Below are 13,821 nucleotides of genomic sequence, written 5' to 3'. Positions count from 1 at the left end.
TTATCTGATTCCCTAAAGGATTCTGCGGGGATTGACCTAGGATATTTATGTCTTATAAAACAATACATAAAGAATCATTTCTACAGGATTTTAATGGGATCCAATTGGGTCCCTCTATTTCTCTCTCTCTCTCTCACACACACACACACACACACACACACACACACACACACACACACACACACACACACACACACACACACACACACACACACACACACACACACACACACACACACACACACACACACACACACACACACACACACACACACACACACACACACACACACACACACACACACACACACACACTGCCCCTGCCCCTAAACCTAGCCCTCACAGGAGACTGTGCAGTTCACTTTCTGTGAAAAAAAACTTGTTCTGTGTGATTTATAAGCATTTTGAAAAGTGAGGACATGGGGAACGTCCTCATATTTCACCCTCTTTTTGTAATACCTGTGTCATACCCATGTCATTATACACATTTGTGTCCTGATATTTCACAAAAACATGCCCACACACACACACACACACACACACACACACAATGTTACTCTAAAAAAGTTAAGTTACTCTAAAAAGTAATTAATTAATTAATTAAGAATTGGTTTATTATAATAAAAAGTAATTTAAAAAATAGCACAGGACAAAGTGAAATTCCATTAAATAAAAACACAATGTCCAAAAGGATTCTAAGAAAACAATAAGATCCTACAGGGTAAACTGAAATTCCAATAGGATTTTTTTTTTGACAAGAGGATTAAAAATAAAAGTTCACGTGACGTCTTCACGATATATTGACTCGAAATTTATGGGCGGGTTATAACACCAGCTGAGGAAAGCGAGGAGGAATCGAAACTGAAAGCTAACGGCTGGTGTAAACACCCAAACGGAAGTCTCGAGAGGTTTGGTCTCTGAACCTTCCAGAATCAGGACAGAAGCAAAATGTCCGATGCAAATGAAATGGAGTTGAAGATCTTAGACTTCTTGAAACTAAATGGCAAAAGCACAGCTTTGAGAATCTCTAAAGAAATCGGACCAGACAAACCCACCGTGAACAGACATTTGTACAACCTAGAGATAAAACACCAAGTGTTCAAAATTAATGAAATGCCTCCTGTTTGGGATCTAATGGAGAAGGGGAACGAGGTCAAACAAACACCCAAACCAGAGCAGACGTCCCCGACGACAAGAGACACACACGAAGAGAAAGATGTGAAGGATCTGCTGAGATCAGGAGGTTTAAAAGCCCATCTGATCGCCTCAGAACTGGGACAGCCAACAAAAACCATAAAGAAACAGCTGTACAGTATGGAGAAGGAGGGAAAAGTACAGAAATGTGCCAAAACCAGCATATGGACACTGAATGAAGAGGACAGCAATGGAAGTTACACACAAGAGAGGTTTGTGTTGTTTTAAAAGCACTTACGTAGTAATCCTATTGGATTCTTAGGATCCTATTGGACATTCTGATTTATCCATTTCACTTTGTCCTGTGATATTTTTTATTATAATAAATACATAAATAACTTTTTAGAGTAACTTAACTTTTTTAGAGTAACTGCGTGTGTGTGTGTGTGTGTGTGTGTGTGTGTGTGTGTGTGTGTGTGTGTGTGTGTGTGTGTGAGAGAGACCCCCTATTGGATCCCATTAAAATCCTGTAGAAATTATCCTACAGGATATTTATGTATTGTATTTTGTAAGTCAATTCCCACAGAATCCTATAGGAATCAGAAAAGAATCTTAGGACAAGACATAAATATCCTATAAATCAATTCCCACAGAATCCAAAAATATGATAGTAATTCTAAATGGAATCCTGTAAATGTTTCTTATTGGAATCCTTTAGGATTTTTTGACATGTGCTAATGTTTTGGATTAAAAGAGTTGTTATTGATTAGTTCCTGTTTTTATTTCCCAGGGATTATAGACTGGGCTCAAATTCGGGGTAAGCAATTTTGTGTCCACCAAAATAACTTGTTTACCTTATAACAAAGCGAAATGTTTTATTTATATGATAATGTATGTTGCTGTTTGACATGTTTGTATCATCTTTAGGTTGTCTCAAAGTTTTGATGAGATCACAAAGCTTGCTGAAGGAGGCTTTGGTTGTGTTTATAAAGTAAAGCATATATATGATGGCAAGATCTACGCTGTGAAGAAAGTCGACTTAATTGAGTAAGTTGAGCAAATCATAAGATAGGCCTAAATAAAATATATTTATTTATTTATTCATGCATTTATTTGAAACAGGAAAGCTGATTCCGAGGTGAAGGCATTGGCCAGGCTAGATCACCCACACATAGTGCGCTACATTACATGTTGGTCAGACTCTGAGAACTGCACATCAACGCGAGAAGGAAGCAAAGTGTCCAAGTAAGCAAGTCTTCATCTCTGTTGATAAATCATTGAGTGTTTCTCAATAATGACATTTGTGTGTTTTATGTGCAGCACATCAGCCTCTTCATCAGATGTGAATTCTGGATGTGAAAAGAGCGATGATAATGTTGATGATGATGTCAGATCAGGAATGGAAAGTCTGGGTGTGACAGGAGTGTATGTCCTACAGTCTTTTTCAGCTCCTTCACCGATCAGGCATAACATTATGACCTAATATTGTGTTGGCCCCCCTTTTGCTGGCCCGTCGAGGCATGGACTCCTCTAGACCCCTGAAGGTGTGCTGTGGCACCAAGATTTTGGCAGCAGATCATTTAAGTCCTGTAAGTTACGAGGTAGGATGGATCGGACTTGTTTGTTCTGCACATCCCAGAGATGCTCGATTGGATTGAGATCTGGGGAATTTGGAGGCCGAGTCAACGCCTCAAACTCGTTGTTGTGCTCCTCAAAGCATTCCTGAAGCATTTGTGCTTTGTGGCGGCGCATTATCTGCTGAAAGAGCCACAGCCACAGGGAAAACCGTCTCCATGAGAGGCTGGACATGGGCTCAACAATGCTTAGGTAGGTGGGACGTGTCAAAGGAACATCCACATGATGGAGGACCCAAGGTTTCCCAGCAGAACATTGCCCAAAGCATCACTGCCTCCGCCGCCACGCCTTCTTCCCATAGTGCACCTGGTGCCATGTGTTCCCCAGGTGAGCCACGCACACACACACACACCCGGCCATCCACGAGATGTAGAAGAACACGTGATCATCAGACCAGGCCTTCTTCCATTGCTCTGTGGTCCAGGACTGGCCACTGCAGACCGGGATCACCCCACAAGAGCTGCAGTTTTGGAGATGCTCTGACCCAGTCGTCTCGCCGTCACAATCTGGCCCTTGTCAAACTCGCTCAAATCCTTACGCTTGCCCATTTTTCCTGCTTCTAACACATCAACTCTGAGGACAAAATGTTCACTTGCTGCCTAATATATCCCACCCACTAACAGGAGATCATCAGTGTTATTCACATGTCATAATGTTATGCCTGATTGGTGAAATAATGTTGCATGTAAAAGAACATAATTTAGGACGATGGTCCTTCAAGAGTAAACTATTATTACAGAATTTTAAAGGCCAGAGTGGAAAATGAGTAACATTGACTAACATAAGCAAACTTCAGGTGAAAAAGAACACACAATATTAAATATTCACGCCTGTTTCTCTCTCTCTGTTTCAGCATTAAGACGTATTTGTTTATTCAGATGGAGTTCTGTGAGGGAGGAACACTGACTACGTGGATAAAGGACAGAAATCTGACGAACAAACAGAGAAACGAAGAGGACATCCTTAAAATATTTTATGAAATTATCAGTGGAGTGGAATACATCCATTCAAACAAGCTCATCCACCGAGACCTGAAGGTATTGTTTTTAGTTGGTCGGAGGCAACTAAACTTGTGATTAAACCAATCAGCATTTTACACATCTGTACTTTCCTTTTAGCCTGATAACATATTGTTCAGCTCTGATGGCCGAGTGAAGATCGGAGACTTTGGGCTGGTTGTGGCTCAGACCACTGACAGCGGTGACCCTATAGAGAGGTCAAAGAGAAGAGGAACACCACCATACATGAGTCCTGAGCAGGTGACTGTAATGTGTATGTTCAGTTATGGCCGTTTTCATCCTGTTCTGTTTGCTAGTTTGTGGGTTTTGATTGAGTTATGATCATCTGCTGGTTACGTTAATTGTCCCCATGTATTAAAGCCCTAGTTCTGTGTCCGGTATCGTCTATGTTAAAGCAGTCGGTAACTTTTTGGGGTTAAAAATGATCCAAAATAAATTTGAGCGAGTACAACAACCAGCCAGTGTTCCAAACAATCTCCTTAGCCTGATTCACACCGGTAAGCTTGTAATAATGTGTTATAATTTGAGTGGTACTGGTGGGTTTCCGCTGGAAATTCGAGCATGTCTTTGCGTCATTACGTCACGTCTGTACACATAACAAGAAATAGTCCGGCTTGTGCGAGGATGCTGCAGGTGGTGGATCATTTATAGCCTTTTCTCACAGCAGCTGGAATAATTAAATATATTTTTGATGGTGGATTGTAATCCAGAATGGTCCAAATGACATCATCAGTGACATCTGATGCAAAAGATTAGACTGTACAGAAAGTGAAATCTACAGGTAACGCTAATACACGCTAAACACACACAGTCAAGCAATGCTGATGCTAACGTTAACAATTTGAGAACAAAGTATAAACAATAATAATAATAATTTGATGTGATATGAGCTACGCGATCATTAGATTCAATCACCATTGGTAGCGCAATGTATTGTAATGATGTAATGATACTTCCAAGATGTAGTATCTGTGATTCCGAAGTACAGTATCCACACCAGTGCAAACTCCTCAAAACATTAGTATGACAAAGTAGTATCTCCTAAAGCTTACACTTCTGCTACACATTCAAAAGTATGTACTTTTTCTTCACAAAAAAGAAGTGATTTCTAAATTTACTTTGACTTGTATTTCATTGCAGACAATATGAACACAAAATATTTCATGTTTTGTCTGGTCAACTTCATGTCATTTGTAAATATACATCCTTTCCTGTCATTCAGACCTGCAACACAATTAAAAAAAAGTTGGGACAGGAGCAATTTAGGGCTAGTAATGAGGTAAAATGGTTAAATAATGATGTGATTTGAAACAGGTGATGTCAACGGGTGATTGTAATTATGATTTGGTTCAAAAGCAGCATCCAAGAAAGGTCTAATCCTTTAGGAGCAAAGATGGGCCGAGGATCACCAGTTTGCCAACAAATACGTGAGAAAATTATTGAAATGTTTAAAAACAATGTTCCTCAAAGAAAGATAGGAAGAGATTTGGATATTTCACATTCAACAGTGCATAACATAATTAAAAGATTCAAGGAATCTGGAGGAATTTCAGTGCGTAAAGGACAAGGGCGCAAGCCTAAGCTGAACAACCGTGATCTCCGATCCCTCAGGCGGCACTGCATCAAGAATCGTCATTCATCTATAAGCGATATCACCACATGGGCTCAGGACTACTTTGGCAAACCTTTGTCAAGTACCACAATACGTAGTTACATCCACAAATTCCAGTTAAAACTGTACTGTGCCAAAAGGAAGCCCTATGTTAACAGTGTCCAGAAGCGCCGTCGACTTCTCTGGGCTCGGAGGCATCTGGGATGGACCATCACACAGTGGAAACGTGTACTGTGATCAGATGAATCAGTATTTCAGGTATTTTTTGGGAGGAATGGACGCCGTGTGCTCCGGACCAAAGAAGAAAAGGATCATCCAGACTGTTACCAGCAACAAGTCCAGAAGCCAGGGTCTGTCATGGTATGGGGTTGTGTCAGTGCCCTTGGCAAAAGTAACTTGCACTTCTGTGAAGGCACCATTAATGCTGAAAAGTACATAGAGATTTTGGAGCATAATATGCTGCCTTCAAGAAGACATCTTTTCCAGGGACATCCATGCATATTTCAACAAGACAATGCAAAACCACATTCTGCACACATTACAAAGTCCTGGCTGCGGAGGAAGAGGGTGCGGGTACTTGACTGGCCTGCCTCAGTCCCGACCTGTCTCCAATAGAGAATGTTGAAGCGCAAAATGCAACAACGAAGACCCCGTACTGTTGCCCACCTTAAGACTTGTTTGCAGGAAGAATGGGACAAAATTACACCTGAAACACTTCATTACTTGGTGTCTTCAGTCCCTAAACGTCTTTTAAGTGTTGTGAAAAGGAATGGCAACATTACAAAGTGTTAAATGCTTTACTGTCCCAACTTTTTTTGCAGGTCTGAATGACAGGAAAGGATGCATATTTACAAATGACATGAAGTTGACCAGACAAAACATGAAACATTTTGTGTTCATATTGTCTGCAATGAAATACAAGTCAAAGTAAATTTAGAAATCACTTCTTTTTTTTCTTTTTTTTGCGTTTTCCATACTGTCCCAACTTTTTCTGATTTGGGGTTGTACTATATTAGCAAAAAAAGAGTAGTATAAAATCAAAATGAATTAGTCAAAATAATATAATACTAATGAAATAAATATGATTGTTTACTTTAGGAAAATAAGAAGGATTATGATGAAAAAACAGACATTTTCCCCCTTGGACTCATATGGTTTGAGATGCTGTGGAAAATATCCACTGGTATGGAGAGAGTAAAGGTCAGTACTAGTATTTCAATGACAGTCGTCAATAGTGATATTTGATATTTTTTAATGATTCAGAGTATTTATTCATTTGACTTTTCGACGTTGCAGCTGTGGCCAGATCTGAGAAATCAAAGGTTTCCGGATGGTTTCTGTGACGTATACACGATTGAAGTAAGAAACTTTTTAGATTTTTACCTTTAAATAAGTATCGACTGGACTGAGTTTAGCTTATATCTTATGCATCTTTTCCAGAATAAATTCATCAAGGAGATGCTGTCCTTCACACCGGAGGACAGGCCACATGCAAAAGACATGAAAGAAAAGCTGGAGATGTTTTTCTCTCTGGATCAGAATCTGCTAAGCCAGAAAACCATCTGAGATGTGTCTGTATTGAACCTGCCTCAGTATCTCCAGTTCACTCAAAACAAGGTTTTAACGTTGTTTTACTACAACTTTGTGTTTCGGTGATTTCATTGATGTATTCATGATTTAATGAACTGTTGAATGATCTCTCATTAAGGTGATAATATTATAAAATGTTGAGAATAAGAGATTTTCTAATATATTTTAAATATGCACTTCAGTGTCAGGCTTTGTTTACTTTTTAAAAATATATTTTAATGATGTTGTGAGGTAATTTCACAACATTACTTTATTGGGTGCAAAATTATGCATTTACAATTGATGCATTTTTAATGCATTTACAATTGCAACTAAACTAAAGTATGTTTCTCAAAGTTGCAATTGGTTACAATGTAACCTGACTAAAACCATTGAAGAAAAAAAAACATTTTGTGCTTGCTGGGAACATTGCTGCTCAAGGCAAATGTGTGCAATAAAAAAATAAAGAAAGAAAAAAATGTCTCATTAATCACGTGTTGTTAATACTTACAATATTAAACTCACATTTTGTTATTATAAATGATATTTTTTATTACAACATCACAGTAGAAATAATTGTAGCATAGTATTTTTAATTTATTGCTTCAGTTCGAAAAATAAAATATGGAAAAATTCCAGGTGTTTAGCTCGATCTGAAATATTTCAAACATTTTCTTGAGAATTATTAACCATTTTATAGGGTTTTTTTCCCTTTGGCAGTGCTCGTCTATTTCCGCTAGGTGTCGCTGTTACTGCGCTGAAATAGCCTAATATGTTTTTAATAAAGTCTTGTTTAAAACAATCACTTTAGCAAAGTTTGAACTATTTTCTGTTTATTTTGATGAATAAAATAATACATTTTTGATCAATAAACATGCTGTCATTAAAATGTTAATATAGAAATATATCTGAAAAATATAGAAACAAAATAATTTAAAAAAGTAAAGGTTCTGAAAGCATTGAAGGAGATCCCATACTAATTTAATATAGATTTAGAGTAGTAACAATAAATTATATTTTATAATATAATATGATTAATATCACATTTTTGAATATGATGGTTTCATTATAAATATGGTGATTATCTTTAAGGTGGACACCCAACTTAATAGATGATACTTCCATCTAAATCTAACCATGTCATGTCAACAAATGGAAAAGTCAGCGCAGATAGCTATATATTTAATTTATTTATTTAATTAATTTTTTTTCATATTTCACTGGGTCCCCTAACCTGCAATATGCAACTTATATACGGTCAAATCGATAGTAAAATTATTATAAATATCAAATCGAAATACTTTACAGTAGTCATTTTATGTGTTTTTTTGAATAGATGTTTTGGATTTATGAGGAAAAAATAGGTTTTGTTGTCGAAGAGATCTTCATGTTTTGTTGTATAATAAAGCGAAGCCGTGTGATTTACAGTGAATTGAGAACAGCTAAAGGGCGTTGTTAGGCACGACCATGACTGTAAATAAACATACAGACAAAAAAAGTGTAATGCTAGTAAATAAAACATATTTTTCTTATCTTCCGCCAAGCAATGTAGTTCCTCAGAAGGCGAATGACGCAGTGGCGCAGTAATACTGATGTAATGCGGTCACAGGTGAAATCAGCCAGACTGTGATGACACGTTTTAACGGTCATCGGCATTGTAAATCCAGTTTTTATATATTTTTTTATACGTTGTACTGTATTACCTTTGCATCAAATTACAAAAAACGAACTTAACGCTGCTGTGAGGGTGTTTCTAAAACAGCGGCTGTGGGAGTGACGGTAAAGTTTGACATCTTTCTCTCCTCACTGCCATTATCAATCTCTATTTGTTTTCCTCGTCTGAAAATTGTGAAAACACTACTGTGAAGGTTTTTTGTTGCTATTTTAGCAAATAGTAAGATGAAAAGTATATTTAATGTAGTCTCTCATGTACTGCTACAGATTTCTCAAGTTTTGAACTGAGGTTGGGGATGAGGTTCTGATCTGAAAAAATTGTATAAATAAATAAATAATAATATATTTTCTCTGTCTCTCTCTCTCTCGCTCTGTGTGTGTGCATATTATTCAAAGATGTCAAATTAATAATTTGGAATATATATATATATATATATATATATATATATATATATATATATATATATATATATATATATATATATATATATATATATATATATATACAGTTTTTTCAGAATTTACTGTGTTGTAAATATAATTTATTCTGAAGCAATAGTCTTACCAGTGTTCAATCAGCTTTGAGATATTTAAATCTGCATATCTTTGATATTTTTACCTTTTATGAAGGGCATTTTCCCATAATCTTATTAAATATAGGCTATGCTTCAGCTTTCATTTTATATTCTTAAATTTGATCTATACATTAAATTAGAATAAGACACTGTAGGGCTGTTGCCAATCAAATTAAATAATTTACACTGAAAATGCTATGAGATTGTTTTAAATATTTTTGTATATACAAATAAGAAATGTTGGAAATAAAACATTAAACTAAACCACCAGTAGGTGGCAGAATGTAAACGTTGTTGTTGCGGGAATATCTAAATCTTACCCGGATACAGCAATGCTATTTTCTGATTGGCTGTTCGGTAGCTATATTTTTTATTTGATTGGCTGGTGTGTGGCAGGGCCTTCTGAACGCTATGTGGAACTCACTTGATTCCTCTTAATAGCGGCGCAACTTGGTGGGCATTATCCTGGAAATTTCTCTGCGTGAGAAATACAAGATGTGGCGTGTGAACGGGTTGAAATGCATGTGTCGCAAAAACACACAAAACACATTTAAAACGGGACAGAGCTTTGGGATTGACTGTACAAGATTTGACAATACATCTGAACTGTATTTGTACAGACTGCCGAAGGCTACGGAAAAGAGACGCAAATGGATCACTGCAATTCACCGAAACAACTGAACTCCAGGCAGCGAAACGTGGATTAGACGTTTTCATTTTGTGTCAATATGCTGAATTTTTTGGGTAAAATCATAAGCTATATATTGTATTGTTATATATTGTATCGACAACTCATCAATTAAATATTTAACATCGTATATTCTGCATAATTGGATGTTTTTAAATAAACACTGACAAAAACTATAGGGCTGGACGATATGACGAGATATATAAGATTGATAAAAGTGATTACCCGGATTTAGACCTATCGATATTGTATTTATGTAAAGCGTTCACAGGCAAATTTGCTTTATGTATTAAATCAGGCTCATAAATGTCAGGAAACTCGATTCCTGGCTGCATGTCAATATCCATGGACCACTGGATCTTTGGTAAGGTGTAAGGAACACTATATTGAGTCCATCCTTTAGTTTAAACTGATAATTGTTTGTTTTACTCACGTTTCCCCTATTAAATCCAGTCAATGCAGTCCGTGGTTTTTCCCGCGGAATTGGGCTACTTCAACACTGTTGCCGCTGGCTGTTTTTCATGTCCGCAGGTTGAAGTGACCCCAAATTTTAGCAGGCAACCCTGCCAAAAAGACACATATTTTACCCCCCATACGCGATTTTTACCGGAGAACCCCCCTGAAACGCGATTGGGCTTGTCTTGGGCTAGTTTTGAGTAGCAATTGGGCGGGTTTTGTTGTGAAAACCTGGCAACCCTGCCTCTATAGAAGTTTACCCAACTATGACAACTAACACATCAGTAAAGCCCGTAAATGTGAATGCAGCTCAACAATCTATATAACAAAACTATAACATAAATGAAACACTGGCATTCCTCAAAAGTGAATTTTGTAGCTTTTTTAAGCACAGCAAGTCGTAATAAATATGCATGCAAGTATATTAACAATTCTGATGTAGCCTACGTCATAAAACATTGAAATGCATGGATAAATGAAAAATGTGAATACTTAGACAAACTGAACATTTATGGTGCTTTTTTTGTCCTTTCAGTTCATGGAAAAGAGCAGCATGAACATTCTTCAGAATTTCTCTGTTTATGTTCCACCGAAGAAAGAAAGTCATATGGATTAGGAACAACATGAAGTGAGTAAATGATCACAACATCAAGGGCCATATTTTAACGATCTGAGCTCAAGGTCTGAAGCTCAGGTGCTCTTAGGGTGTGTCCGAATCCAGTTTTGCTAGTTTAACGACGGAAAAAACAGTCTGCGTGCCAGGGGCATGATCCAAAAAGGGTTGTCCCTCGTCTCTTAATGAGTCATGGGTGTGTTTTGGGCGTAACAGGCAATAAACCAATCAGAGTCTCATCTCCCTTTCCCTTTAAAAGCCATTGTGCCCGAGCCATGGCGGATTCACTATTTACATTGCGGGATTTGCGAGTGGAAAGAATCATTTTATTTTTAATGTTTAAAAATGTGTGTGTGCTGCGCAGGGCCGTGCAGAGAGTTCGTCAGGGGCAGGGGCTCAAATGTAAAAAAGGGGCAATATGTAAATATATAATATATATATATATATATATATATATATATATATATATATATATATATATATATATATATATATATATATATATATATATATATATATATATATATATATATATATATATATATATATATATATATATATATATATATATATATATATATACCCTGTTCGTCCCTCTTACTGCATTTCGTTGCCTTGTACCTGTACTTGTGTAATGACAATACAGTTGAATCTAATCCAATACACATTATATATATATATATATATATGTATGTATGCATGTATGTATGTATGTGTATATATATATGTATGTATATATATCCTTATGCTCATCAAGCCTGCATTTATTTAATCAAAAATACAGAAAAAACAGTAGCCTAATATTGTGAAATATTATTACATTGTATTCTTTTTAACTTTTTATTAATCAAAGAATCTTGAAAAGAGTATCACAATTTCCATCACTGACATTAAATCCTCATATTAGAATGATTTCTGAATGATCATGTGACACTGAAGAGTGGAGCAATGATGCTGAAAATCCAGCTGTGATCACAGGAATAAATTATATTTTAAATTATTTTAAAATGAAAACCATTTTAAATTATTTTAAAATGAAAACCATTATTTTAATATATTTCGCAATATTGCTGTTTTTTATCAAATAAATGCAGGCTTGATGAACATAAGAGACTTCTTTCATAATGCTGCATAATATTAAAAATTTGTAATATAATAAAGTCCTTTCAAGTAACCATTTTGCCAGCTTACACTTCACATAATAGGCCTGTAGGAGCCGCTGGCACTTGGGTTTTGTTAACTTTGATAGTTTCATGAAATAGTAAACGGTGTATCAATATACATAAATACAAGTGAATTTAACACTACTTACCATTAATGCGACTTTTGCTGCTGTGGTTTTGTGCAGGGATTTGTTTGTTGTCAGTTAAAATCCATTTTGTCAGTGATGCAATTTATAAAATGAGACAAACCGCAGGAAATTGTTCCACAAACGTTAGTTCGTCTGTCCATGTAATTTTCAACCGATTTATGAATAAGAACAGAAAATTACCGTTTCACATGATCATCGCCCAATGGAATTTGAACTTGCTTTGCCAGATCACGATTGGTTGGTGTATATACATGACAAACGAGCATTGGTGAATTGTGTAATACTTTAAAATACATATAGCTAATATATAGATTTTTAATTAAATCAACACATTAGCTCTGATTATGGATGAAAAAAAATATATTGGTTTACTTTTTTCCCGCGAGGCCACACACTCTCTGAAAGGACCATATTTGGCTCGAGAGCCGTTTCCGAACAGTGGAAAATCAGCTGTCAATCAAAACGCACGCAACCCATAGCAACGCGTTATGGCAACGCCTCAACAGAAATTGTCCGACTTTTGAGCCTTTCGTTACTATTGTATGCATTGTCATGTTATAATAATCACATTTATTTAGTTTTATTGACCACGATATTATCATTGATATTTGTCTGAGAGGGGCACTTTTGATTCATTTTGAAAAAGGGCAGGGGCTCGAGCACCCAAAGCCCCCCCCTCTGCACGTGCCTGGTGCTGCGCGTCCCTGTGTGTGTAATAAGCAGAGTGTACGTGTGTTGTGCGCCCCCTATAGGCTCATATTACTAACACACCCTTTAAATGACACAAAAAATACTGCGCTATTGACTTTAGAGCAGGTTTGTGTTGGTCAATGGCGCAGTCGTTTTCAGTTCCTCACAATAGCAACGCTCCAACACTGCTCCTGAACACACCTGGTTATCAGACCAGACGCCCATGGGTGAACAGAAGCGCCAGTGCATTTGATATTTAAACAACGTGGCACTGGACGTGAAAATGAGAACTGCGTCAGGCTGAAACAGAAAACACTTGCGTTGCGCCTGGTTCACATTGTGCCGGGTGTATGATAGGGACACAATTGTCCATTCAAATTAGTAGCCCGGATTGTATAATATTTACTTATCAGGGCTGGACATTAAGCCTGTTCACTTGCTTGTCCTTCAGACAAGTAAATCTGTCATTCACTTGTCCGGGTAAAAAATGTGCTTGTCCGAAGAAAAAAAAAAGGATTTTTGTAAATGCTTCAAAAAAAAAGAAAAAAAAAGGATTTTTGTAAATGCTTCAAAAAAAAGAAAAAAAAAAGAAGAAAAAAAAAGGATTTTTGTAAATGTAAATATAATTTTTTCTGAAGCAATACTCTCACCAGTGTTCAATCGGCTTTGACATATTTAAATCTGAGAATATGAGATTGTTTTAAATGTAAGTTTTTGAATATACAAATAAGAAATATTGAAAAGAATGTTTAACCCTTAATCACCCCTCAAGTAGGGTTTACGTTTGTGATCCTTGGGGTCAAATAGACCCCAAACATTTACAGAGGAAATATACATTTTTTAC

The 13,821-nt window shown here is 36.5% G+C and overlaps 1 protein-coding gene across 2 annotated transcripts; it reads left to right on the top strand.

The window, feature by feature from the left end:
- The first annotated feature begins 857 nt into the window (after positions 1 to 857).
- On the top strand, positions 858 to 7,854 carry LOC307141737 (interferon-induced, double-stranded RNA-activated protein kinase-like). Of its 2 annotated transcripts, XM_079842164.1 has the most exons (10): positions 858 to 1,406; positions 1,925 to 1,951; positions 2,062 to 2,181; positions 2,257 to 2,379; positions 2,455 to 2,559; positions 3,623 to 3,806; positions 3,888 to 4,028; positions 6,499 to 6,600; positions 6,697 to 6,759; positions 6,841 to 7,854. In XM_079842164.1, exons 1-10 carry the CDS (start codon positions 949 to 951, stop codon positions 6,964 to 6,966), a joined length of 1,449 nt encoding a protein of 482 aa, XP_079698290.1. In that variant the 5' UTR covers positions 858 to 948; the 3' UTR covers positions 6,967 to 7,854. The 2 variants fall into 2 exon arrangements, with proteins under 2 accessions (XP_079698290.1, XP_079698291.1); XM_079842165.1 differs by lacking the exon at positions 2,455 to 2,559.
- Positions 7,855 to 13,821: the final 5,967 nt, after the last annotated feature.

This window comes from Gobio gobio (assembly GCF_949357685.1).
Source record: "Gobio gobio genome assembly, chromosome: 18".
NCBI lineage: Eukaryota > Metazoa > Chordata > Actinopteri > Cypriniformes > Gobionidae > Gobio > Gobio gobio.
This window is presented reverse-complemented; position numbering and strand designations above follow the sequence as displayed.

Coding starts and splice junctions, on each gene's coding strand:
- LOC307141737 (XM_079842164.1), top strand. CDS start 949: ATGTCCGATGCAAATGAAATGGAGTTGAAGATCTTAGACTTCTTGAAA. Junction 1,407..1,924: donor GGAAGTTACACACAAGAGAG/GTTTGTGTTGTT, acceptor TTTATTTCCCAG/GGATTATAGACTGGGCTCAA. Junction 3,807..3,887: donor TCATCCACCGAGACCTGAAG/GTATTGTTTTTA, acceptor CTTTCCTTTTAG/CCTGATAACATATTGTTCAG.